General features: G+C 49.1%; 1 protein-coding gene and 1 pseudogene across 2 annotated transcripts; one reads left to right on the top strand and one right to left on the bottom strand.

The window, feature by feature from the left end:
• Positions 1 to 6,672: 6,672 nt before the first annotated feature.
• Positions 6,673 to 16,308, top strand: Slamf8 (SLAM family member 8). 2 transcript variants are annotated; one of them, XM_010616690.2, is made up of 5 exons: positions 6,673 to 6,895; positions 9,695 to 10,021; positions 12,585 to 12,890; positions 12,971 to 13,078; positions 15,129 to 16,308. In XM_010616690.2, the coding sequence occupies exons 1-5, from the start codon at positions 6,805 to 6,807 to the stop codon at positions 15,188 to 15,190; spliced, it is 894 nt and encodes a 297-aa protein (XP_010614992.1). In that variant the 5' UTR covers positions 6,673 to 6,804; the 3' UTR covers positions 15,191 to 16,308. The 2 variants fall into 2 exon arrangements, with proteins under 2 accessions (XP_010614992.1, XP_019061940.1); XM_019206395.2 differs by lacking the exon at positions 9,695 to 10,021.
• A 9,068-nt stretch (positions 16,309 to 25,376) lies between these two features.
• On the bottom strand, positions 25,377 to 26,406 carry LOC104857037 (annotated as a pseudogene).
• Positions 26,407 to 27,725: the final 1,319 nt, after the last annotated feature.

The raw sequence follows: 27,725 nt of genomic DNA, 5'->3' as shown, positions 1-27,725 counted from the left end.
ATATATGGAGGGGGATATGAATGTGTGTGGCCTGACCCTGGAAAGAAAGCATCAGCTCCCATCCCAGAGGTCTGGCCCTAGAGCACGCAGCTCGATAATGAATTCCCACCTTTTAAGATGCTACTGGGGCCAACAAGTGACTGGGGGCAAAAGGGCCTCCCAGAGGCTCAGCAAGAACAAGGTCAGGCAGAAAAGTTCTAACCCAAATAATACCACAAAACCCTTGACATTGGGGCCAGGGCCCTGCAGGCACCAACAACTCTGCCTCCACACGCGGTCCTGTTTCTGTCCAGATCCCTTCCCATTCATCAGAGACAGAACTGGGATTTACCCAGAGCCCCCACTAGTAGTGGGCACCAGAAAACTCTGTTACCCCTTGCTTATTTAAAAAGATACAGTGCAGGGGTGAATGCGATGAAGATATGTTGTACGTATGTACGCAGATACCACGGTGAAAGCCAACATTTTGTTAAAAGACACTAATTGACATGTATTTTTACAGTAAATATAAGAAATAAAAAGATACATGGCTGTAAAATCTACTTTGTTACTAGAAATGTATTGATTTGTTTTATAGTGTTTAGCAATATCCATCCTTCTATGTCTGACTGTTCAGTTTGGTTTATTCAGGAGTCCACACTGCTTGAGGCCTGAAGGGTTAGTTACACTGGCCTGACTTCATGGGCTCCTTCCCTGGAACTGCAGAGTGAAGTCACCATACAGATAGGCAGACGCCTCCCACCGCACCCATGAAGGAGGCAACACTTAAGCCGACAGCTCCTTGGTACCGTCATGCCTTTCCTAAACACTAGCACTGATGTCACGGCGAGCTTATTAGCAGCGCCACCGCTGGGACCCAACCCCAGATTGCTCAGTCAGAATCTGCATTTCAGGGCTGGGGATTCAGCTCAGCGGTTCAGTGGCCTGCCTTGCAAGCGCAAAGACCCGAGTTCAGTTCCTGGTACCAAAAAAAAGAATCTGCATTTCAGTTGGATCTGCGGGTGATTTGCATGCATATTAAAATTTAAAAGTGTTGGTCCACCTACTTTAAAGTGCATGCATCTGCTCCTCTCGGAGCCTCACTGCCTGTGGTTCTGCTCTGGCTGAAGATGAGAGAAGATAAGAATGAGAGAGGGTTACCAGTAATCCCCCACTCCCTCCCCCTCTTGCGCCCATCTCTCTGCATCAGTGCAGCCCATGCTCAATACACCAGGGTTCCCTCCCCTCTGCCGTCACAGACAGTGCTGCTGGGACAGAGAAGCACAGGCAGATTATCCAGCAGCCCGGAGTCCTCGGCTGTGACCTGGGTGCACCAGCAGAACCCAAGTCCTTGCCACATCTGCCTCACAGGAATCACCCCCTTCTAGAGGGTGGCTTCCCAAGTCAGCTCACCGGGGGCAACACCGATAGTGGAGTCTGGGACGGAAGCAGCCCTTCCACTGACCTATACACCACATGCCACTTCCTGTTTGGGAGTCACACCTTTCCCCCTTCCTGCCCCTCCACCAGTGACACTCAACACTGGCCCGGAGCCAGTCTGTGACGAGACAAGTGGCAAAATTAAAGCAAAACCTTAGAAACTTTTATAGCAATCCGGTTCATTTAATATAATCATCAAAAATCAGGAGTTGGATTTTTGTACGTATGTCTGGTTTTATTTTTTTCCTAGTAATTTGCTTTCATTGTATTCTACAAACGTATGAGTCCACAATGGGTAGGAATCAGAAAAACAGGTCCTTCAGCACAGACGGATGAGAAGCCCTTCTCACACTGGCTCACGCACAGTCCATGCTTGCATCCTCCTTCTCACTACAAACCCCCCACTGCCTGGCTGCTTGGGCACTTTGCTTTCTCGCTAGAATCCTTCCCCACCCTCCCCTGTATGTGCACATTTTCCCCTCAGTTTATAAAAGAATAAGCTGGAATTTTTCACAGCGGACTTTTGCTAAGAAAATTGAACAAAAAGAAAAACCCAGAACAGAACATAAAATAGAGCTTTCTGAGGAGAACCAGACTTTCCAGACCGCAGCCCCATTTCCTGCCCTCGGGTCAGAGCCGAACCTGACGGGATGGACCCTGTGGACACTGAGGAGGCGCCCTCAGGAGACTAGGGGGCTGCGGACTGCCCGCCAGCAGCTCTACTGAGTCTCAGGGCTCTGCTCTGCGAAAACTCTTTTTCCGTCCAAGTCAGAACTAAGCGCAAACTCTTAGCCAGCCAGGGGAGTTGGCTGCGCCTTTTCTACGGACCTGGGGTCTGTAGGGTCACACTGACTGAAGTGCAGAAGGAGAAGAAAGAACTCCGTATCTGAGTTGGGAGTGGAGAAGCAGCCTAAAGACGCCCTTTAAAAGACAGAGAAAGAAGCCCACACCTGGACTCATAGGCTCAGGCCTGCCCCCTGGTGGCCCTCTCGGGTAGTTAAGAATTTACAGACCGCCCTCCTACACTGTGGTCTGATCCATTCATCGACTTCTCAAGATATGATTGGACAGCCAGTCCTTGTATGGTATGCGGCTATGCAATTTAGATACAAGCTATAAATAGAATGTGGTCCTTCCTTCCCTGAAACAAGGGGGCTGCATGCATTGGGATCTCTTTCAATCCCAGGTATGTTAGTATAGATTTGGCTAATAAGGTCTGTATTTTTATTTAAACCTAGGCAGCTCTGTGTCCGTCCCCTTTGTATTAACTCTGAGGACCCTGACTACAGATTGTCTATTCAGCATGGGGAAGACCCAGCGTTTTCATCTGACGTGGGGATTCTGTGTACACCACCAAATGGTCTCATTTCCCTCTGCAGTGGAGGAAGCAGCTGCAGCTCCCAGGACCCGGAAAGATCACCACAGGACTATATAGCAGCAGACATTGCTCGCTGCTGGGGTGGGGGACTTCTTCTCTCAGACGCTGGAAACACAGCTGATGTTCTACTTGTTTCTGAAATTCTTTCCCACATGGGGCACAGATCGATCGTGATTGTTCCTTTTATCCTCGGTACACGATCACTCATCACTGGCATTGAGTTCCTGACCTCGTGGGGCGTACACATGCTCGATGCCCTCTAAGTGTGTGTTGGGGGCATTTGTATGCGCGAGGTGGGAGCCCCGCCTTCCACACACGTGGTGAATGAGTGTGTGCGTGAAAGAGCTCTAGCTGCCCCCTCCCCGCCTCAATAAAGCACAACTGTGGCTAGGTTTCTTTTCATGCCGCCTTCCTTCAAGTCTCTGGGAAGCTGTGTCATTGCCTGGAAAGCAGAGTGAACCCCTCCCGCTGCCCTCCTGCGGGTGTTCCCGCCCGCTCACTCTTCTGGTTCGTGAGAGATTTCATTCCTACCTGCTTCCAGCAGGGCCAGAACAGGGAGGATGGGTGTAGTGTTTTAGGCATGAAACTGGGGAAGGAACTGAGGCTCCGAGGCCCTTCCAGCGCACCTCAGGGGAGGTAAGGTGTATCCACGTCACACCTGGTGGAAGCTGAGCCACACATTCTGCCTCGAATCCCATCTTCCTGACATCACACAGCCACCTAGGCTGGGTCCTCCGGGGAACGAGATGGGGTGCCTGCCCCAGGGTCTGGGGACCTGGTGTCTACTGACAGATTATGCAGATGGGACGTGATATAAAAAATAAAACCTCAACAAATACGGCTAATGATCTAATTGGCTTTTATTAACAGTTCATTAATGGGGGTCAGCGAATCATCTGAAGGTTTAGTAAAGATGGGCAGAGGACCTGAGCTTTATAGGAAGCAAGGGCTGAAAAAAAGCACAACAGAAGAAAAAAAAAACAAACTGATTACTGGGGATTTCTTGGGGTTTTTGGAAAGTGTCTTTTTAGGTGGCACCTGGCAGGAGCGACTCCATTCTTGTCCAGTCACTTGGGCCTGGTGCAGGAGCACCTCGGTCCAAAAGAATAACTGCATCTAAATTTCACCCAGCAGTGAGGTGCAGCCTGCTCCCTTCTGCTCTGTCCCACAGATCTCCCTTCCCTTCAGCCTTGGTTCCTCAAAGCCCTGCAGATTCTGTCTCTTCCAGACCCTTCAGCAGCTCTGTCTTGGCCTCCTGTCTCTCCTGGCTCCCCTCTCTCCCAACTTCTCAAGCACCCCAGTTTCTCTTCCTCTCCCACCTCTCCCCCTGGGAGAACCATGGCCTCTTTCAACTCTGGAGCACAGGACACAGCAGTCACAGCTCGTTGCACCCTCCCCCGAAACCCACCCAGCCTGAACCGCCGCACCAGCCGCTCATGGAAGAACTCAGGCCGGTGGCTTGGCCATGGTTAACACCTGCGCCCCCACCTTCCTGCCCCCCACAATGGAGGTGGGCTAATGGTGGGGTGCAGGGGGCCCCACCCGGAAGATGGAGCTACTAGCCGGTTACAGCACGCGCAGACTCTGCCTGATTCCACTCTGGCTTCCCAGAAAGGCCCCAGGGAGGTGGCACAGCAGCACCGGCTGCCAGCTGCTCTCTTAATTAAGGAATGCAGGGAGTGGCCCCTTTGAACTCACCAGCTAATTTACTCCAGCGCACTCCCCCCTGTGGCTGGGTAATTAATGTGGTGTGAACCAGTGATTAGCAGCGGTGGGGAGAACCTGCCTGCCAGACTTAACCCTTCCCTGCACACCGGAGGAAGAAGCACCACGGGCTCCATCCGCTTGGATTTCTGTCCCTGTCACACCACCGGCCCCAGGTTTTTTCCTTTTGGGGAGGTGAGATATTTTCCAGTCCACGTGCAGCCTCCTCTTCTGCCCCTCGGCTTCTGCAAATCTCCCCCTCCAGGACAGAGGGTTCACAGAGGAGGTGGAGGTGGAGGCAGAGAGAGTGTTAGGGGACCCCTCTGGGCAGCCGATTCTGCTAAGGAGGGGTGACTGCCTCTGCCTCCTCAGAAGGGATTCAGGATCTGGGTCCCACGCTGGCCCCACTCCTGCACCCCTCAGCCCTCACGTCCCAGGCCTTGACACCCCGGGATCATTCCGTCTAATCGGACAGTGCTTGGAGAGCTGGGCGGGTCTCTGCCCTCCGGCTCCCGCAGCAGCCCCTGCACACTCCTGGCATTGTTCCTGCCACATCAGTTGTAATTATTGGGTTACTTATTCCCTCTCCTCCTCTAAACTTCGGACTCCTTAAGGGCAGGGGCTAAGTCTTTCATCTCTGTGTCCCCAGAACCTGGCACATAAGTAGATGCTCAATAAATGCCTGATGAATGGATGACAGAAATGACAATAGAATCATAAATTAGTCCATTCCCTCGGCCTTTTTATCCTACAGGAAAGAGCACAGCCGCGTGCTGCCAGGATTTCTGCTCTGTTCTTTTCTCCTAATCCCAGATATTTCCTTCCTAGTCCAGGCATCACAACCACCTGTCCCCCAGGCCTCTTGCCTGCTCTACTCTGTCTTGTGCCGTTCTCACACCGCTGGGAAGTTGCCCCCAGCTCAAAACAGGCAGGCCTCCTGCCTCCCAAGCAGCGCTCCTTGGAGCGTTCCCTGGGCCCACCAGCCACCCAGGCAGAGGTAGTGAGAACTAGATCCCCCTCAGCAGCCCTGAGAACCCATGTGTGTAACAAGGGTGAGCTCCTGCTCTCCAAATTAACCCCGCACGTACGCATCAGGTCTGCATAATCCAATCGCAGCCTGCCTACCCATTCCTCCCTCTTCAGCCCTAAAGGTTTCTTCCCTGCTGTACCACCTTATTCCTGGAACCCACTCGGTACTTTCCCTGCTGCGGAGGCTCTGTACACTCCCCTCTCCCCTCATGCCCAGGACTCACCCTCAACCGTGGCCGTCTCCTTTTTCTCTTCCTCTCCAAACCATACCCATCTTCAGGGTGTAGCTTAACTTTCACCCCCAGCCCAGGTCCTCCCAAGGTGCTGACTACCTGTGTGCCCCATCAACACAGAGCGGGCCTGTCTGTGGGCGATCTTCACCCTCCCTGCGTGTCTGTTTCTACATTTCGGCTGGGTGTACATAAAAGCTGGGACTCCATCCCACATCCTATGTGCCTACTTCCTGCCTCAGTCCAAAGTACGGGGCTCCGGTTTGAGTGTTAGGTCAGAGGCTACGCAGAAACAAACCCAATAAGCCACATTGGGACAAACGGGAATATTCCTCAGGGACAACATCTTAAAAAGTCTCCCTGACATGAGCAACCAGTTAACAAGAAGCAAAAAGAGAAACAAGGTATGCAGAGGGAAACTGTGTCTGAGTTTATTTCGCTTTTGAATCTCTCCACCTTTCCTAGGGCTGCAAGGAGATCCTTTCTGAGAGCGAAAGTGTGAAATGGACGGTTCTGGAAAGAGCAGTTCTGGCCAGGAAGCCAGGGAGCTGAGTGGATGCAGGAAATCAGCCACGAAAATCAAAACTTTGAACACTGAGCCAGGAAAAGCAGAAGAACCTTGCACGCTAAGCTGAGAGTACAGTCTATCCTGAGGTTAGCGGGAGGCCTTGAAGGAATTTTAAGCAGAGGAGAAGTGACTTGATAGGACCTGCAACTCTGAGGGGTCTCTGTGACCACAAGGGAGAGCACAGATAGCCACAGGCAGAGTCAATCAAGTGCAGGGAGGCCCCACAGCAGGCAGCTAGGAGCATGTGGGCTTGTACAGTACATTTGTCACTGTGCATTAGCCAACCGTGGGCACAGGAAAGAGGATGATTTACAAGAATCTGTTCCTGAAAGCCCAGCCAGGCCTGCAGCCAACTTCCACTTTGTTTGGGATGTTTTCACTTTCAGGGCATCTTATTCTGAGTCAAGATTCCTCCTTCTGAACATGGGACTTTCCAGAAGGGCCACAGCTCCTTCTGAGCATCCCACAGGTCTGGGATGTTCTGGGCTTTGACTGCGAAGGGAGTTTACGTGCCTCTCCAGTGGAGGATGGCTGTGGGATCCCTGTGGAGTCTGCTTCTCTGGAAAGGTAAGTGGGGCGGCCCTCCCCTTTCCCCTTGCCAGACCTCTAGGGTCCTCTTCAGCCAGACCAAGTGAGAACCCACGAGCTCAGAAAGGACAGAGAAGAGCGAAGCAAGTTGTTAGGAACCATTTACAGCTAGGCAGATACCGATGCCTGAGTGGGAGGAGGTAGCACCACTACAAGCATCCGTGTCTAGGAGACACGAGCTGTTTTGTGGCCCAAGACAGAACTGAGCCAATGGTGCTGTTGATTTAGAGAGAAACTTAGATCGTGAGGACTTGGAAGTGTCAACACATGAAAATCCTACATACGGTCTGAGCAAAGCAGAGGAAGGGACTGGGGCAGCACAGGGGTCCCTGCAGTCTGCGAAATATGTTATCAGCAGCCTGTGGAGAAGCTGGGATCCCTCCATGCAGCCTGTGCAAGGAGAGGTGGGTATTAAGCAGGGAGGAGAATCGGGAGAAAGTTAAGTGCAGTCCACTGGGCTTGGGTGTGGCTGGCAATGGTGCGACGCTGGAAGGGCTAAGATTCGGGGTCTCCTCAACACTGGGAAATCCCCCATCTTCTGGTGCCTGCGTTTGCCTTGTTCAGCAAGTAGCCAGTATGACCAGAGTCAGCCCCTACAGGGCCAAGGGTGGGGGTCACAGGTGTGACGGGAACCTAGACATTGTTTATATTCCAGAGACTCATAGGGATTTTGAGTTTGCTTTCTCTGGTGCCCCCTCCTGAGTTCCCGACCCTGAAGGTTCCCAAGAACCTTCCTGATTTCTTTATTTTTTAATGTGTGTGAGTAATCACACCTAATCCTTCAAAAATACCTCAGTGCGTTTGACTCACAAAATCTTTCAAGTCACTGAACATGTGAGGATATTGTTCTATCAACTCCTAACATATGGACTGTTTTTTAAATTTTTGCTTCATGGGGCCTCAGATTTAGCTCACTGGTTCTGCTGCCTGCTTCTCAAGCACCATTGTTCGATCCCCGAAACCAAAAGAATACCACCAAAGAAATACATTTTTGTTTGTTTCTATATATATATGCTAAACAGGTACTGGACCACTGAGCTACATCCCCAGCTATTAAATACTTTTCAAAATAGTTCTTCTGGTCAAATGAGATCCATACAACCAATCTGGTGCAGCCCTCTGGTTTTACAGGCAAGACCGCTGACGCTTAGGGAGGGGATGGAACGCTGAAGGTCACAGAGCTGCCTCGAGGCAGAGCCAGGATAGGACAGGACAGAATGCAGGTCTCCACTGACATCAGGCGCAGTTCTCCATCTGTGCTATGTCCTTACTTTGCATCAACATGGAAGCCATCGCCAGGATGGAGAGGACTGGGACCAGGAAGGACAGTAAGGGAGAGAGGAAGTGAAGAGCACCCACCATTCCTCAACCAACTCCTACCACATCTGCCCTCACGTGACTGCACCCCAGTGCTGACTCCTGCGTGGGGCACCAGTGCCTGTTCAGCCAGTTCAGTGCAATTTACAGAGCCTTCCTACGGCCTGCTCCTAAACAGGGCAGTCACTGCAGGACCGCAGACTAAGAAAAAGAAACAAAAACCTGTCGCCCTCGAAGAGCTCATGGACTGGTGACAGACGCTGCCTCAAACAGACAACAGGAATGGAAGGACAGGGGTAGTCATAGTGCTGATCCTGATCGCCGAGGGAACACAGGAAGCGTGTGTGACCTGCAGGAAGGGATGGGAACACTGGAGCGGGCAGTGACACTCCCAGAGGCAGCAGAAATGAGCCAGGGAAAGAGTCCGGAGGGCAATTCAAGCAGAAGGGTCTCCCTCACATCTCAAACACAGTCCCCGCCAAAACTCAGCATCTGGCCACCTCACTGCCACCCTGTCTGCTTCTTCTCCAGTTCCGGATCAGAGTGAGTGGCACCTCGTGGATCCCACGGACCAGAGCACGGAGGGGAGGACACATCCCCAGCTTCTTCTTCTCCTTCACTCCCCAGAGCTAAGCCACTGCCAAACCTTACTGAGCCGTCACACCGTGTTACTCTCTCCTCTCCAATCTGTCCGGCTTCTTCACGTCCCCCTGGCTCCCTTGCGCAGTTCAAGTTCCAGTCGCCCTCTCCCGGTGTTGATAACCCAGCCTCACTATCGCCCTACCGCCAATGCCTTCTCCACACCTCTGCTGGAGTGGCCGTCCTAACCGTGCATCTAATCATCTCACCCTCCTGCTTAAAATCTGTCTGAGGGGCAGTTTTCTTTTAAGGATAAAAGCCGAGCTCCTGTGCTGCTGTCAGGGCCTGGCATGATCTGGCTCCCACCAACTCTGCAGCGTCATTTCCTTGCCTCCTGCAAAGGACACTTTCTGTTCCCCAGGCACGCGGGGCCCCCTCCGGGCCTCTGTGCACTCTTCCCTTCCCCTTCCCACTTACACCACTTCCCTGTCTGATCCCCGCTCCAGGCAGCTCTGGTGCAGGGTCTGATGCCCATTCCTCCTTTGGGTCTCAGCTTCACCATTTCTCCCCTGAGTCCCTCAGGGCTGACTGGGCTCCCTCTTCACCCTACCTGCGTTCTGCCAGGACACCCCACTCCCCGCATCATGGCACTTCATGTAATTTATTTAATGGCTTGCCTGAGTGTCTGGCTTCCTCTGTGAGGTTCACAAACACAGTGACTGAGTTCTCTTCCTGACAGTTTTGTGCTCGGCCCTAGCCCAGTGCACCTTCACTTCAGTGATGGCAGCATGGACAGAGGGGCCCGAATTTGGCCCCTCCATCTGTGTGCAGTGTGGGGATGAGGGCGTAAGCGGGCAGTAACCAGGATCTCTGTCCTTCCAGCACTGCTTCCAGTTGCAGTCACTGGCGCCCAAGTGCTGAGCAAGGCGGGGGACTCCGTGCTGCTGGCAGCTGAGCAGCCCCCCGGTTTCCAAGTGCGCGAGGCCATCTGGAGATCTCTCTGGCCTTCAGAGGAGCTCCTGGCCACATCTTTTCGGGGATCCCTGGAGATGCTGTACCACTCCCGCTTCCTGGGCCGAGCCCAGCTGCACAGCAACCTCAGCCTGGAGCTCGGACCCCTGCAGGCCGGGGACAGTGGCAACTTCTCCGTGCTCATGGTGGACACCGGTGGCCGGATCTGGACCGAGACCCTGCAGCTCAAGGTGTATGGTTAGTACACCTGACCCCGCCGCTCCTCTCACAAAGCATCAGACAGGCAGCCTGGACCGCAGCAGTTAGGAGAACTGGGTTCCCGGACCTCTGCTCTCTACCATGTGGCCAATTCAAGGAACCGCTGCTGCTTTAGTCACAGCTAAGAAAACTCTCCACATGCTCCCCTGCGAGCTCGTACCTAGGGTGGCCAGGCTTTGCCCTCCCGCTGTCCTTATCTGAACTCCAGCTGAATCTTTTTCTTTTCCCAGTGGCCTTGGACACAATGCTTAGCCTGCCTGACCTTCTTGTTTCTCATTTGTTAAGTGAGCGTGACAGTATTACCATGCGCGGGGCCCACAAGGTGAGACACAGTGCTCATGAAAAAGAATCTAGAAAGGAGCCTGGCCGGTCTACCGATTCTGAGGTGTCACTAGAGATTATAAGATATGGCATTATTTCATCTACCACTAAAAAGGAAAAAATGGTGTTGCATATTAGACTATGGTACAACTGACTTTTATTTACAAAATTAAAATTAGACTAGAAGAGTATCATGTTTGTTTGTTTCATCCATCAAGCATTTTTTTGTTTACTTGCTTGCTTGCTATTTATTTATGGTGCTGGAGATTGACTCTAGCTTTGTTCTTCTACTGGTCTACACCCCAGCCCTATATGTCTTAAAAGAGGTCTCTTAGAGATTTTTAACTGTGTGTCATTCATGGACTCTCTGGGGCATTCCTCAATGAAAATCAAACCATCTCAAAAACTTAAGGGCTGAAAACATCTCTTTATTTTTTACAGTTTCATCAGCTGGCAGGCCCTGCTGGGTGGACTTGCTGCTCCCCGGGAATCTGCCAGGGTCTTTCACACAGCTGCTGTCACCTCGGCTAGAGTGGCTGAATTAACTGGGCACAGGATGCCCCCCCAACAACTCCCTCTCCCCCTGCACACATTCCCATTGGTCAGGCAGGATTGGCTTTTCAACTCCATTCATCTACCACACGCAGCTGGGGAAAGAGATGTGGGTGACCCCAAACCTCTGCTTCAGGAAAACCTCAGAAATGTGGATAGAGAAGCAGGGCGGGGTCTCATTTAAGAATGAAAAGTGGGGATAGCAGCTGGGAGGAGGGAAGCAGAAAGGGAAAGAGGCCAGAAGCAAACTGCAAAAGCATCTGGAACCCCAGAAACAGCTACCTGGCTGCTCCTGGTGGCCATTCAGGCTGCAGAAAATGCTATTAAAGGAGAAACCCTTGTGGCTCCTTGAAGCCCTGAGCCAGGGTGTAGGTCTTGACAAGCAAAGTATTCGCTGGATCAGCCCTCCAGCCCCTTAGCCCCATGCCCTTGAGCAGTGCACAACCTGACAACCATAAGGGCAGCCCGAAGCCTCTCACATTCAGAGTCTCAGCTGCACCATGTGTGAAATGAGGGCATCAAATGTGATAATGCATGCAGCACCCACACCACTAAGCTCTAAAATGCCTTGTTCTCAGCCTCTGAATTACAGATTTTAAGGAAATTGCTGTTTTATTGCTTCCAAATACATAGCGTGATTAGAACTAATTGCAGGAAGCTGCCAAGCCGACGTCCTTAGGAGCTCGGCTTTGACAATAGATAAGACTGATTTGAATTAGCGGATCGGTTACTAGAAATGTCAATGGGTGTTTCTACTGTGCCTGCCCGTGTTTGGAAGCAGCCTGTCCTCTTAAGTGGTGTAAATATCCCCCCTGTAAGCTCTGTTTATACTATTAGTGTGCCCGGCAAATCATTTCTTTTTTCCATATCACAAATCCCACCAGACTGAGCTGGCATTAACGCAGTTCTAGTCTGCTTTCCTTGGGAATGGCATCAGAGAACAAGCCCTCCCGCTGTCACCAGAATGCTCTCCCACTGGACCCATCACACAGACTGGAGCTTTACTCGTCAATCTGTTTAGGAACAGGGAGCCACAGTTTGGGGCCCCAGGACACCAATTTGTTTGGTGGCCCAGCCCTAGAGAGCTAAGGTTATCAGGGTGACAAAACAGAACAGCTACCTCTGGGCTCCCCTTCCCAGCACCCTGCACTCTTGTCATCCTTTTCTTCGTTTTTCATAATCACCTGTCAGCTGGAAAAGTCCAGGAATGGGCTTGTTTTCTCCCCTGATTTAATAAACACTTGTCGTCTCCTGCTGACTGACACATGGTAAGAGAAATGCTACGAAAAGAGACAGACGGTGTGTGTGTGGACAGCTGAGGGCTATGCTCGGCATACAGGGAAGACTTCACAGTCCAGGCATTAAGCAATGTGCCCAAGCCGGCCTTGAAGGGTACATGAGAGTTTCCTAGGAAGGCAACGGAAGAAAAGCAACCATCTGCACAAATGAGGCATGTGGAAGCATGAAAGCTACAAACAGTGTGGTATGTTTGGGAGAACTGAAAATTCATCAGGATGAGCAGGGAGGATGAGCAGGAGGTATGGCTGGAGAGGCTAACTTGAATCATTTCATGAAGGGTTTCCAGTGGAAGGCTAAGGAATCATCTATTCTGAGAGCGATGGAAAAGCACACAAGATCTTAGAACACCTGCTCTCCTGCTTTTGTGCAGATGCGGTACCCAGGCCCAAGATTCAAGTCTTCATCGCTGTAGCAGGGAGCGTTCAGCCCCCCAACACCTGCCAGGTCTTCCTGTCCTGCTGGGCCACCAACATCAGTGACATAACCTATAGCTGGCGACGGGAGGGAACGATGGACTTTGGTGCTGGAACACACAGCCTCTTCACAGACGGACAGGTCCTGAGCCTTTCTCTGGGACTGAGAGACAAGGATGTGGCCTATTCCTGCATTGTCTCCAACCCTGTCAGCTGGGACTTGGCCACAGTCACCCCGTGGGAGAGCTGCCCTCGGGAAGCAGGTAAGCCAAGGGCCGGTGGGTCAAGGGCCGAAGGGTTAGGAAGCGCGAAGCCCACTTCTGACCCCACCCTTCATGTCTAGCACCAGGGACGGCCTCCTACAAGGACGTGCTACTGGTGGTCGTGCCGATCTCACTGCTGCTGCTCCTGGCGGGCGTCTTCTCCGTGTGGCACAGCGGCCTCTGCTCAGGTAGGAGTCCCGTAGGTGCAGGAGACAGGTGGAAGACATGGGTCTGCTGGGAGGAGGTGGTGTCGAACCTCCATGTACTTAGGCTTCAGGTGATCTGCCCCTTACGTCTCCTGCCACAGCTGCAGGCCCTCTCCGTCTTAAACTTTGTTCTCCAACCACACTGAACTACTTGGCATTTCTTTTGCAGTTCTCCACTCTCTTATATATATCTCCAGGCCATACACTCTCTATTGCTTCTGCTTAGAACACACTTCCATGGCTTTCCACCCACCTCCCCTTGCCTGTTTGTTTGGCTGTCTCCTATTTGACCTTCCAAACAAGTTTGCCCCACTGACCCTGCCCTAACCTCTTCCTATGCCCCACCTTCAGGAGGGTTAATGTCCTTTCTTTTTTTTTTTCTCCCCAATACTGAAGATTAAATCCAGAGCCTTCACTCTGAGGTACATCCTCAGCCCTTTTTATTTCAAGGCAGGGTCTCACTAAATTGCTAAATCACCTAGACTGGGTTTAAATTTGTGGTTCTCCTGCCTCAGCCTTAGAGAGTGCTGAGATTCTGGGATTGCAGCATGCTCTTCAATACCTGGTTAATGTCCTTCCTTTAAGCTCCATTGTGTGCCCCGGTCACAGAACTAATTACATCTACCCTCCCCCCATTCTGAGCCCTTTAAGGCAAAGGCTGCATCACTAGAGCATGCCCAGTTGTTCTAAGAACATAATACTTCCAGGAACAGAGCTGGTATTGGTAAACATTTGCTGAATGAATCCAAACCCTTTCTTGCCCACATTTCCTAGAAAAAGGCTCCCTGAGAGAAGCTCCTCCCTGGTCAATGGCTGTAAAGTCACCTTCATGAGAAGAGGAGGAAAGGGAAAACGCAGAGGCCAGAGCAGGTTCTGAGCTCCATATCCAGCTTAGCACCCTCCTCGGCCTCTGCTGCGGGAGGCACTAGCTCCACAGTGCTCTAACTCCACAAGAACTCCCCAACTCTATGGGCTTTGTGGCTGTTTCCGTGCCAGGCAGGGAGAGCTTGCTGGTCCCAGGGTCAGCTGGAGGAAGCACGGAGACCCCAAGTTGGTGGATGAGTCCTAGGAGGCGGAGTCTTGACCCAGGCACAACCCAGGCCCTAAGTATGGGGGAAGGAGGATGTGCTGGGTCCTATTCGCTCTTCCCAGAGGGTGGGAAGGAGGAGGAGCAGCTGCTGCTGCGCTCCACAGCTCCAAAGTCCTGTCTTGTTAGAGTCTGGCCCTGGCCCTTTGCTCCCAAGAGTCCCAAGAGATAAGAAAGTAGAAGCTAGGGTGGGGGATTTAGCTCAGTGGTTCCAGTGCCTGCCGTGCAAGCACAACGACCGGAGTTTGATCCCTGGTACCGAAAAAAAGAAAGTAGAAGCTAGAAAAAGAACAACTTTATTGAAGTATAATTCACATATTGTATTTAAAATGCATAGTTTGGTGGCTTTTAGTATAACTGCACTTATACATCGCCACAACCAATTTTAGAACACTTCCATTAGGCCCAAAAGAAACCCTCATAGCCACCACTCCCCAACTCTCCCACTCCTCTCACAGCCCTAGGCAACCACAATCTATTTTCTGTTTCTGTACATTTGTCTTTCTGCATATTTTGTGTAAGTGGCACTGCATGGTCCTTTATAACTGGCTTCTTTCACTTAGCCTATTGTTCAAAAGGTTCAGAAGAGAGCATCTTGGACCCCACAACTTGGGAGAGGGAAAAGGATCCACACACAGGGTGCCCTCTAGGTCAGTTAGCCAGGCCCATCACAGCTCTGCCTTTCTCTACCATCTGCATCTCAACGTATGCACAGGTGCAGAACAAAGTTAGACAAGACACGGTTGGAACTTTCTGTTCTTAAACAGTCTCCTTTTCCAAGATTTTGGAAGATAAGGAGAAAAGGTATCTGTGCCCCAAGGTGACTTTGTATCAGGAAACAGGATTCAGAGGCCTGGGGCCAGGCCAAGTATGTCAAGATTCCAAACGCTGAAGGGACAACTTTCACCATTGAAAGGATAACTGCGTTTGTGATCTTCTTACCAGGGAAAAAGAAGAATGCCCATACTGACGAAGTGGCCCCAGAGACAGAGAACCCCCTTGTGTAGGATGTGCCATGAGGAACAATATAAGCTGATGCCTGGATCTTGAGGAGCCTCCCTGTCCAAGCACATGATGATCAGGAACATAGCTGGTCCGTAAAGACCTCCAAAGTCCTCATACCTTCCAGGAGACTCCTGTTGTACCTCCAAGGAACACGCTGGACAACCATTACACTAGAAGCATAAAAAGTACTGGCACAAACTTTCATGCTTCTCTATTTCTCCCCTCTTTGCACACTCTGGTCTTCTCTGAGCCAGATGAGATTAACAAAGTCTTCCCTCAGGAACACTGGAAGCTCTCCAGGATCCACAGGGACATTGGTTGTTCAAGGCATTCACTCCCCCACTGCTGCATGAGGTATTACCTGACCACACCAAACAACTGCCTCTAGCCTGTGTCCTGGGCTCCAAATGACACTGGACATTAGCACTAGCAAGAAAACTGAATCACCCTCTGTGGCCCCAAATCCAACCAGATGATTAATGTGTTATCATAAGAAATGTCAGAATTGGTGTAGATGAGAGATGAGAGACAAAAGTTTCTCTTTCTGGCCTGAAAAACACTCAGGACACCTGAATTCATAGCCCCTCTAAGGAAAATTCCAGCTACAGATAACCAATGATGCTTGACATCCATGGTTAATTAATAGACATCTGTTCATTAACCCAATTAATAGACATCTTCACCATTTCCATTGACCCTCGCACCTCCTAAAGGACGTGGGGAGATTCTCTCTTCATTCTTTAGCACATTGGCCAGGAAAAGAAACACTGAATTGTCCTAGCCAACAGGAAGTTCTTGAGCAACTCTAAGAATAGCAGCTGAACTCAAGAGAAGTCTTTCTCCTTGAGACTTGAAGAGGGAAGAACCAGGAAGGACACCAAGCCATTTTAGAAGCTTCCACGTTGATTTTCAGAAGCAAGTGCAGAAGATCTAACCAAATTCAGGGGGAGAGACAAAGATCTGCTCTGTGGGAGGATTGTCAATATCACTTCCACATGAGATGGGAAATGTTACCGTGGTCATCCCTGGAAAAATACATTCTGCCACCAAGCAACTCCATCTGGAAAAGCTCCAGACTATTCATTGCCACTGGGAAAAACTTGTTGAGCTAAATTTACATTCAGGGACTAGTAACTAATAAAGCTCATGGTTTTTCCTACTAAAATGAAATGGGATTTTATTCTGGGGACTTACTCAAGTCTTGGTAATGGAGTGGGGAGCGAGCAAAGAAGAAACAAGGGCAGGTTTTGGGTATTTGCCCAGTGGGGCTTTCGTATCTCCCTTTGGCCTGTCAGTCCTGTACTAAGACCTTCTCTTTCCTCCTGGGGGCCCAGGAAGTCACTTCATTTTGGATGAATGATCAGCACAACTGGTTTTCAGATTCGTATCACGGCTCCTCCATTTGAGTTTTCCTGGATTTTCCCTTCCTACTCACTCAGAGGTCCCCTGTTGGTCATAGGCCTTTCCCTAATGCTCACCCCTTTCCTGCACCCACTTCTCTCCTATCACTTTCCCTCAAGGCCCACATGCAGCCTGCCCTCACCTGTTATCTAGAGACCTTCCTCAGGTCAGCTCCCTAAAAATAATGTGAAAAAGAAAGATCTAGCAATGAGCCATGATTATTTCTACAGAGAAATGCCACTCTACCCCTCTTCCCGTGATCCCCAGGGCTTTACCTCAGATCTGAAAAGTTCTGAATGGAGTGGGACCTATATTTCTCCCTGCACAGAGTGATGTTTAGTGACCTTTTGCAGATGGGGTTTTTGTAGTGAGTTGTACCAGGGCCTCTTTGAACAGATCAAATTGCTCAAATAAACCATCCCATCCTTAATGATTCACTTGTCAACCAGTAGACTTGTTAACCTTCCATTAAAATACAAAGTGCTTTTGTGAGACCAATTTCTGTGCTAATGAGCACTGAGATTTAAAAGTTGCTCTAAAAGTTGCACCATCACAAATAGGAATCAAGGGCTCAGCATATGTCTGGTGCACACTGAGGCACCTGGGAATCAGTCCGGAGCAAAGCAAAGCCTTAACTTCATGGAGTTCGTGTTCTAGATCATCTAAATAAAGGAAGATGTTAGATGGTGATAGTTTCCATTAAGAAAGATAAGTCAGGCCAAAGGACGAGGTTGGAGAGAAGCGGTCCATCTTGGACAAGGTGTCACCTTCTGAAGAGGTGACATCTGAGCAGTATCAAAGAGTGCCCTGCAGAGAGAAAGACCAGAAAACGCAAAATGGGAGCACTGTTGATGTTTATAAGGACAAGACCAGGGTGGCTGAGTTCAAAGGGAGAGGATAGGGAAGGAAAAGGGCACAGAAAGATGGCCTGGGGCCACATCACATGGGAAACCTGTGGTCTTCACAGCACCTTTTCCTTAGGGTTTGGGTAGCAGAGAGAGCCACGTCATTCCAGGTGCCAGACTCTTTCCAAATGACCTTCACATCCTTGTTTCCACTAAGCTCAGTCAGACCATAGCTCCATTCCAAATCTGTGTTTCTTTCCCTTGTGTTCATTTTATTTTAGCAACAGCCTTTGTACTTGCTCTTCTGTGCAAAGTACAAACACAGGGGCTACTAAGACAAAGGTGTCAGGTGACGTGGAGTGCAGAGAATAGGGAGAGGCATCACGGAGCTATGAAAAGAAGGGGACAAGGTACAAGAGGAGGGGAAAAGGGGTGGAGGTTGGGGAGAGAAAGGAAACTGTCATACACATAATGGCATCTCTGGCAAATCTTCCTTTCATGTTTATGAAGAAGTTTTACCTGTTCTCTGAATGAGCTCCAGCTACGTACGGATCTCTTGGGGAAGCACTGCCTCCTTCCAAACTGAATGCACATCTTTTTGCATCTGTTCTGCATGCAGCCAGAAGGAAAGGCCTATCAAGCTACAAAAACGTCTAACCTCAGATCCTAAGAAGTTGTAGTGGCTGCCTCCCTTGGGCTAGGTATTGGTGGGATAGGCGGAGTACAGGAGGTTAGTTGCTCTGCACAACTAGTTGGGATCCTGTTCCGGGAGTCATTCTTTCAGGGAGGTACTATTTCTGCCAGAAGAGAAACACCAGTATGGTGAAAAAAACAGAAGACTTTTAGTATGAGAAATGAGTAAAGAAACTGATCAAGTTAGCCTGGAACAAAACACTCAGAGAGGTGTAGGTCTTCAAATATTTGAAGAGCCATCACATAAACCCAGACTGTGCAAACTGGGGCCAATGGACCATGGCCCTAGGAGGCAGACAGTGACTCATTCAAATAATAGGATATTAAACCTGGAAGGAAACTTTGTGGTTACTCAGTCCTAGGTTTTTTCACCTCTTGGGTAAAAAGAGATTGTCGTTCCCTTAGAATGACATCATTAGTCAGTGGCAAAGTCAGAATTAGCTTCAGCATATCTAAATAAACCCAGCCCCTCATTCTGCACCAAACTACCAGGGAAAAGCTTCCCAACATGTGAAGAAATCCAAACATGAAATGAACTGTTTCCATGAATGTGCACAAACGGAAATCATCTCAGAGCAAAATCACAAGCTAGAGGGTTTTGCATCAGGGACAATAAATATGTGGTTACCTATATCCAGACTTCCAATTCCATGGCCACGTCTCACTAAGCTCATGAATCACCACATCCTTTTCCCACTGAACCCAGATATAACACGCAAGTTACCTCCACCAATTAATTAAAGTTAGAACCTTTGCCGGGCATGGTGGCGCACGCCTGTGATCCCAGCACTCGGGCGGCTGAGGCAGGAGGATCGCTGTGAGTTCGAGACCAGCCTGGGCTACATAGTGAGCTCCACATCAGTCTCAACTACCTAGTGAGAACCTGTCTCAAAGAGAAAGAAAGAAAGAAAGAAAGAAAGAAAGAAAGAAAGAAAGAAAGAAAGAAAGAAAGAAAGAAAGAAAAGGTGAATGCCAGGATGAAGCCTACTTGCCATTCCTGCCCTAGACAATCCATAAACTCCTTCCAATGTTAAGAATGAATTATAAATTAAAGAAAGAACAAATTAATAAACTCTGGGACAAGGCAGACCAGTGAGTTAGTGAGACCCTGTCTCAAAGTAAAAACTAAAAAAGGGTGGGGAATGTAGTTCTGCGTGAAGGCTCAGAGTTCGATCCTCAATACCACAAGGAAAAAGAAACAGGCCAATGAAAAGACTGTGTTAGGTGTGTCAGAAACAAGACATAACTTTCTCTAAAGAAAACTTTTACTGGGCTGGGGATGTAGCTCAGTGGTTCCCACCGCCTGCCTCACAAGCATGCAAGGACCCAAGTTTGAGCTCGGTACCAAAAAAAAAAAGCGAAGAAGACTTTTCCTAAATTCCTTCTTCCGCTGTTTTTCTCCATATATTATTTGGGGAAAGTATCAAAACCAGGAAAAGGAAAAGACTAATGGGAGGTGGAGTTATCATTACTGGAAAAACACAACACACACACACACACACACACACACACACACACACGAGTCAAAGCAATGAATATAAAACAGATTGTAATTTTAAAATTTGTGTTCTTTGGAATATTTACGAATAACCAGAAAATAATTGTATTGGTCAAGATTTTCTGGATGCTAACAACAGAAATCAGCTCTGACCCAAACCAAAGCAAGTATGGAATTTATTAGCTGTGGGTAGCTCGGAAACCCAAAGAAAACACTGACCAGACAGGTCTCAAAAAGGATGACTCCAGGGATTTTGGGGATACAGAGCCTGGGGCCTCCAGGGAATAATTCTGTTCATATTTCTGTTCCCTGGCTCCTCGCTGAAGTTCACTGCCCAATCAATGGAGCTTGATCAGTCTTCCTGATACCAAGGACTTTTCCTTGTGAGAAGCAGTAGTTGGTTTTAATAAAACTAACTATCAAAAAAAAAAGTTTGAGCAGGAATCTGTAGAGGAGGAAATTCATCCATCTGTTCCTCCCAGTAAGTGTTTACAAGCACCTGCTGTGTGTCAGCACAATGGAGACTCAGAGATGACGCAATAGTGGCGTTACCATCCCTGCCTTCAAATGGCTCACAGCCTCCTTGACCATGAACGAGGCCAGTGCATAAATGGGAATTCAGTCTCTAGAGTGAGCCTCCCCTGGCCCGTGAGACCTCTGCCCGCAGTGAGGGTCAACTGGGTCCCCAGAGGCAATGCCAAAAGGGCAGAGGCCGTGGCGGGGAACAAAGCTCCGGTTGGCCTAACTGAAGACTATATGGTACCCCGGGACTCCTAGATCAGGTCTTCCCAGAGCAGCAGCAATTTCTTGGAGTGTGTTTCTAGGACACAGGAAGGTGGACTTCAGCCTCCCCTCCAGGTGGTACAGAAAGGGGAAAGCAGGCTGCTCACAAGTGCTGGTGCTGGAACCACCCTCCTTGGGCAATGATCCCGCCTGGGATGCTGGCATTCATTCCTGCCTGCCAGCCCACCCACCCTGCTGGCTTCTAGCTACATCTCTGGCTGGGCTACGCTGACCTTTCCAGAGTCTTCCAGAGTTGGGTAAAGTCATTTTCTCCTAGCTAGAGAGAAAATGAGGAGGTTTCTTCTCTGCCCACTGCTCCCTGGCTGGTCCACTTGCCATATGCCCACCTTTGGCCAGATTTACTGCAGGAGCTCAGAGCTGTAGCATGCTCACTCTGGTCTCGCTCACCAGGGAAACTGCCACAATCCATGCTGGTGATCCAGCCCTCTTCTCCTCCCTTCTAGACATATTCTGGATGCCCTGTGCCCTTTGTTGATAACAATAACCGTAAAGCCCAATATTTCTAGAAAATTCCTTACCAATTCCAATACACACCCCGGGGCCTTGGATTCCTCCTAAGCATGGAGCACATTCCCAGGCCGTGGGAATGATGCGTCAGTGTGAGAAGGTGAGACACCGGTGACAGAAGGACTGACGCAGACCCAAAGACCCCGGGACGAAGCACAAAAGCAGGGAAGGGACTGAGACTCCCACTTGACCTGGTGTCCTGAGGCCTGGGAAGTCAGGAGAAGGTAGGGCTCTCATCACCCACATACTCGTCAACAACGATATTCTCCACAAAAGGCCAGAGTTACCACCCAGAGCCTCAGCTGAGTCCGAGCAGTGACAGATCCAGGGTTTACTCTTCTGGAGGCAGTGCCTAAAAGGACACACAGAGACAGCATCACCATCGCACCAAGGCAAGGAGCTGCTGCCCTAGCCTGCTCTGGCTCTCTTCTACACACAAGGTGCCACAGGAATACCCACCTGGAGCCCACCTCTGCCTTCAGGGCCACACTCCCAGAACCCAGGATCCTGAGGTTCCATACCCAGATGGGAATGCTGGGGCTTCTCCTGGACTCACTTTGCCAAAGGTGGACCAAACCACCTATACGTGTGGCCCTAGGTCTGTGGGTAGCTTTGGAGGTAGGTGTGGATGAAGCCCAGGGTATCCACATGTGTGGACACAAGGCCTCTCACAGCAGGGAATGGAGCTGTGGATGAGAAAAGAAGGGGACCAGCCTCAGGCCTGGGGCAGGGGACTAGCTTCTCCCACAGTGCCAAGCCTAGGTAAGAAACCCTAGAGTCCCAGACTTCTGAATCTTGACCTGAGCTTCCACATCATTTAGAAGGAAAGAAATGTCTGTGGCAATTTGTTCATTTTGTTTGTGATTACAAATATTAAGGGCGAGACTGAATGAAGACTCCCCTCTTCTGGGCTTTCTTCTATTATAATTCCCATGTGATCCTGAACCTGACACCTCCCTCATGACTAAGAGCAAACCCCACTGATGCTACTGGAGTTCAGCAGAGGGGATCTGAAGTCTAACCTGGGACCACAGACCCTGCTTTCTGTCTGTCCTTGGTGTCCCTTCGGTAAGAACCTACAATACACCAAAGGACACTGGAAAAGGCAGCTACGAACAAGACAGGTGCATCTTGCACCCCAGGAAGCTTGCGGTCTAGTAGGCAGAGACAGACATTTGAACCAATAAATGCAAATATTGAAGTAACATTGTGCTAAGATCTATAGAAAAAGACAGTTGAAAATTGTGAACAAGAAAAAGAAGAGAGCAAAGTATCAGGCGACTCAAAAGGCCTCTCCTAGGCGTTTCTGCTGTGGGCAACAGGGACTGCGTGCTGAGTGACCATGCAGTCCTTCTGGAAAGATCTCAGCATGTGTGACCATCTGAAGGAGAGTCCCCATGGCCAGAGGGTAAAGCAGGAGAGGTCAGGGCAAGCCAAGTCAGGTTGGACAAGGCAAGATTTAAATTTTAATTATAAATGTAAAGGAGGCCACAGAAGGGCTTTAGAAAAGGAAGTGACATTATCATTCTTGCATTTTTAAAAGTCCATTCTGGCACTGTGGGCAATGGAGCCAGGAAAGCAGGAACATAGAGTGATCACAGCAGTCCTCACAGACTGGACTCAAGATGAAGAGAGAGGAGGGAAAGGAGTTAGTGGATCCAATAAATATAAGGGAGCTGACTAGATGTGGCTGCATCCCCTCAGCGGAAGGCAGATTAAAGCAGTTTAGGGCACGTCTGACCTCAGTAAGGTGACAGGTAAAACCACCACTCACTTCAACTGAAGAGAAGAAAGGAAACAAAGTGTTGCAGGGTAAAATCAGAAGCTCACTCACCCTTAATTATCAGAGAACAGAAGCCTGAAAAAGAACAAAGGTGGGATGGCCCAACAATATCTTGAGGTGAAAATTGTCCTCATTCTTGCAAGTCTCAAACTGGGTCACATAGAGGTCATTTCATATGATTCCACCCAATAATTTCGATGTAAGTTGACTTCAGGAAGAAGAGCCCTCCTCTGCCCTGGCTCCACTTCCACCCAGGACACCTGGACATGCCTGTAATTGGGGACGTTTTTATCCCGCAGACTCACCATGAACCTGAGGGCAGAGGGACTCAAGCCATCTGTGAGTGAAGACGTCCCACACACCTTCAGCCCAAACTGGTCTGGACCCATGGTGTCCTGGTCACCTCTTCTGCCACCTAGCCTGAATCCCACCTGCCCATTTCCAGAAAGCCCTGGAACATTCAGAACCTGAGGCTCATAACGGTGGGGCCTGCAGGTGCTGCCTGCATATCCATGAGAAGCCATCCTTGACCCCAACCCTCTCTGAGTGCAGCCCGCTCATGCCCACTCCTGCAGCACTCCAGGTCAAACGTGGCAGAAAGCCTCTCCTTGCAATGAGAACAGTAACCTGGTCAGCAGGCATGGTCAGACACAGAAGGGCAGTGTGCCACTCACTGCAAAGGAACTGTTTTACTAGATACTGTGATTGTTCTTCAGAGGCAGGTCAGAGGCTCTGGGGTGTCACTGAGTGGCGAGAACCTCAGAAAGAGCTGCCTCGGGTCAGGAGGCCACGGAAAGAACAGTTTGATGAGCCCCTGCTGGACAGTGAGAAGGGCACTGCATGTCGTATATCTGCCTACAGGTCTTCACAGCCACAGAGCTGAGCAGGAATGAAATGGACAATGTCTGCCTACTCGGCCACTCTGGGCTGGAAATGTCCTATATCCTTCAGAAAGCCACTGAATCACCTAAAGGAAGGGAAGTCAAAGATTCTGGACAGAAGGAATCTGGGCTGTTTTTAAGCCTGCAGGGGAAAAAGATACTGGACTGGGGTCTGTTGTCCCTTATTCTTTGAAGCAGTGTCCATTTGGCCATCACTGAGCCAGTGAACATCCCACCCCATCACCACACACCCTCCTGCAAGGTTGTCCAACCACCAGTGTGAAGGACACACAAAACATTCCATCCCTGAGTTGTCTCCTTGCCTCAGAAGCCAGCAGAGCCTCCAGGCCTCCTGTGTCAGAGCCAACCTTGTTGTTGGCAGGCTGAGTCAGCCAGGTCCTATACACCAAAGAGCAGAGGAATCATATGTCCCAGTCTGGAGGGGGAGTTGGAGATGGTGGAGAGGAAGCCAGGCCACGGCAGGACAAATCTTCAGTGGGCAGTTAGCAGCAGCAGAAGTCAGGGCCTTGGGTCTGGAGCAGACTCACGTGCTTGCAAGTATCCAGTGTACATACTTATTGCCTGTACCCCCAACTCTATCTCTCAGGAGCCTTGAGCAGCCCCTCTTATTTTCCAGTCCAGACAGGCTGGCCTTTTTTTTGGTTCCCTAAAGTTGACATGTTCATGTACTCTGTCCCTTTATCCAGACTGTCCCCACTCCCCTCAAGCCTGGCACATACTCCTTTATCCATCTTGCTCTTCAAGCAAATGACTCAAGACCCAACCCCAGGCACTCCTACTCACAGAAGCCTTCCCTCTGGTGATCTCATAGCATCAATTCTCTAAGCTTTGCAGGAAGCTGGATCAACAATCACATGCATCTTTCTTTAATTTTTCTAATTGAAATGGTCTCCCTTGAGAGACTGGTTGCTCCTGGAAGGATCAGGTTTAACATCCCAGCTACTGCTCGCACACAGGGAGGGCAGCACCAAAGCATATTCATTAACAGTGATTCATGCAGAGGTGAGGAGCGTGCATGTGGACAGTATGTGGGCAGTGTTCCAAGGACCCCTCCACAGAGAAAGCCGAGTCTCAGTTGAGAAGTTCTGTTGCTGAATCTCCTCCTTCTGGGCAGCATAAATGGCAGACTGGAATCAGACAACCATCTGAGCTTCTTAGGAAACATACCACCTACTAGGACATGGGCTGCTCCCCACCAACTTCTTACTTTCCTGGGGGCCCTGGGCCTGGGGGTTACCTTCTGCTACAGGGTTTTGTCTTCCCACCCTCTCTTCTTTCTTGGAAAGGATATATATAAGCACCTGCTATATTTCTGGTATTTTTGGTTGGTTGGTTGGTTGGTTGGTTGGTTTGGATTTTTTTGTTTTTGTTTTTGTTTTTTTAAGAAACTGGTTTTCAGTTTTTAAATATGATAAAATGTTTAAGTTCATATTTTAAAGTTGGTGAAATCTCAGATTTATATAACATTTTATATCCAGTTTCTTAAGGCCATAAAAACATCAGTACGGTCAAATGTTGGCTCATTTCACTCTTATATTAATAACAAATGTATTTATACAGTAGTCCTGAACAGACATAAAAACTTCTTGGCATTATTTTCTTTTTAAAAGAAAACACTACTTAATAAACTATATCATAACCCCAAAAGTATGCTGGAAAGGTATAAAAGGTCAGAGGGAAAAAGAGCTTCCGTTTAGTTCCACTTTTTTGTATGTCCTGAGTCACCATTCTTTCCTGTTTCTAAGACTATGATTTTTATTGTAATTGGTTTGTTGTAATTATTATTGAAATAGGCTTTTCAGTTTGTCCAAAATTATGCATTGTAAGTGGAATGAAGCAGCATCTCCCGGTGACAAATGGATCCATGGGTAATGAGGTATCTCTTAAATAAAGTGTGACAATTAAACCAACAAATGGTGGCAGTGAGAAAACTACTGACAAAGTACAACCAGGGAATGTTTGACTCGATATAGGCAGAAATCTGTACTTTAATTCATTGTTTTAGAAGGAATACCTGGAACAGTACAAATGGTAACCAGGTACCAAGAAAACAGAAAATGAGCTTGGGCAAGAGAATGCTTTTAGCGTTTACAATGTAAGTAGGGAGGGATGAAGAAGGAAAATATAAGATAGTCTCATTCATATAGGAAGTTATTCAATAGCCTGTACCAAGGTAATAACTTCTGACCAAGAGGTTATAAAAGCCATAAATAAAATTATTATCATGGAAAGTGACAGCCTGTAACTCTGAATGCTGACACAGACGGGGCACTGGTAAGAATAAATATTCTGTGCCTTCAGGCTTTGGTGGATACCTCTCCTAGTTCTCCCAAAACATAAGCAAGGACTGAAATCCAAATCAAAATTACTGCAAAGAAATAAAATGACTTCTGACATTTAGATAAAAGCTTGGTGAGTTTAGAGCAATTCAGGCAATAATGTATACAAGATATTAAGAAGACTGGATATTGCAAAAAGCCATCAGTAAAGGAAATAATATAAGCAAAGAGGCAGATATGGTATTCAGTAAACCTAATACCTCAAAGTGCAAAAATCCCTAAAATAGGATAAAAGAGAAATGTTTACCAAAAATAAAAAAATCAACAAATGCTTATGAAACCCAAAAACATTCCATAAAATTCTAACAGCTGTTTTTCTTCTCATTCTTAGTGTGAGGACATATAATAATATTTTCCCAAGTACAATCAAGCACAACAGACAAGTAGCATCTTATTTGATGTAACTGGTACTGAAAAGAGCAGTTGTCTGAAGAAAGAGGTGTCATATTTTTAGTTAAATTTCAGGAGGACCTGGTGAAAAATACATGCTAAAACACAGCTTCACTTTATTTTCCATTCACAGACTGTAGTTGAACTTGACCTTATCTGAAAAAGTTCCCTCGAGGGCCGTAGTACAGGGACACAGAAGCACAGCAGCTGAACTGACAATGGCTGTGGCGGGGGGTGGGGAGGGTCCTTGGAGAAAGAGGCCTGGAGGGAGTGACCACACGATTCCGTCCAGGGAGTCTTCCTAACCAACGATCCTCCTATTTTATTTTTATTTTACTGCCTTCCATTACGTCATTGTTGCCTCTTTGCATTTCGTCTTGCTATGCCAATCTTTGAATTTCGTCTTGCTATGCCGAGGTGCTCTGTAAGCTCTCCTTTGCCGGTGTGGATTATCTCTGGAAGTTGAGTCACTGGTGCTCCTCTCAGGGCTCCAGGCCACACCCTCCAGAGACCGCCAGCAGAAACCACCCAGCTGGAGCTCTGGCCCCGTTCCTGCTCAGGGGTCCCACCCTGGTTTGGGTTTTTTGATACCGTCTCACTATTCAGCCCTGACTGGCCTTGAACTCCTGATCCTAGCTCCCCAGTGCCTCCTGAGTACTGGGATCACAGGCATGCTCCAATTCGTGGCAACTTTTAGGATCTTCAGCACATTAGTGAGTAAATCAAAGATCCTTGCCTTGCGATCCTTCCTTCTTGGGGAGCTGGTGGTGACGGTGCAGAGATGGATAAGTCAATTAGCAATAGTCACAACAGATAAATTATATAGAATGTTAGGAGGGAAGAAGTACTGCAGATTAAAGAAGCAAGAAGGGTGAGGATGAAGATGAATACAAGCACGAGGTCTCTGCAAAATAAGGTGGCCATGAGAGACCTCACAAGAGAAATCAGTTGAGCGAAGATTTGAAGGAAGTGAGAACTTAACCATTGAGAAAGCTGAAGAACTTTTCTGAGCAAAGGCCCAAGGTGCCGAAGAAACAGTTAGGAGCCACTGTGGCTGGAAAGGACAGAGCCAAGGTGAGAGGAGAAAAACATCAAGCCAGAGAGCTGACACGGAAGGCCCAAGAGCCAGTGTATTTACAACACTGACCTCGGGAAGCCACTTCAGGGCGTTAAGCACGAGAATGGTTGACTCTCACTCTGGCTTCTCTGTACAGAAGAAGCGGTGGGTGAGAAGGGAGGATGTGGGAGATGAGCTGGGGCACCCCAGCTGTAACCCAAGCAAACGATGAGGGTGGCTGAGAGCTGCCTGGTGACAGGAGAGGAGCTGGGTTCCTGAGCTGCTCTGAAGGCAGAGGAGCAGGACTCCCCGACCAGT

The sequence above is a fragment of the Fukomys damarensis genome, unplaced genomic scaffold (genome assembly GCF_012274545.1).
Source record: "Fukomys damarensis isolate Sample0158 unplaced genomic scaffold, DMR_v1.0_HiC HiC_scaffold_19, whole genome shotgun sequence".
Classification (NCBI taxonomy): Eukaryota; Metazoa; Chordata; class Mammalia; order Rodentia; family Bathyergidae; genus Fukomys; species Fukomys damarensis.
Note: the sequence above shows the minus strand (reverse complement) of the source record. Positions and strands in the feature narration are given on the sequence as shown.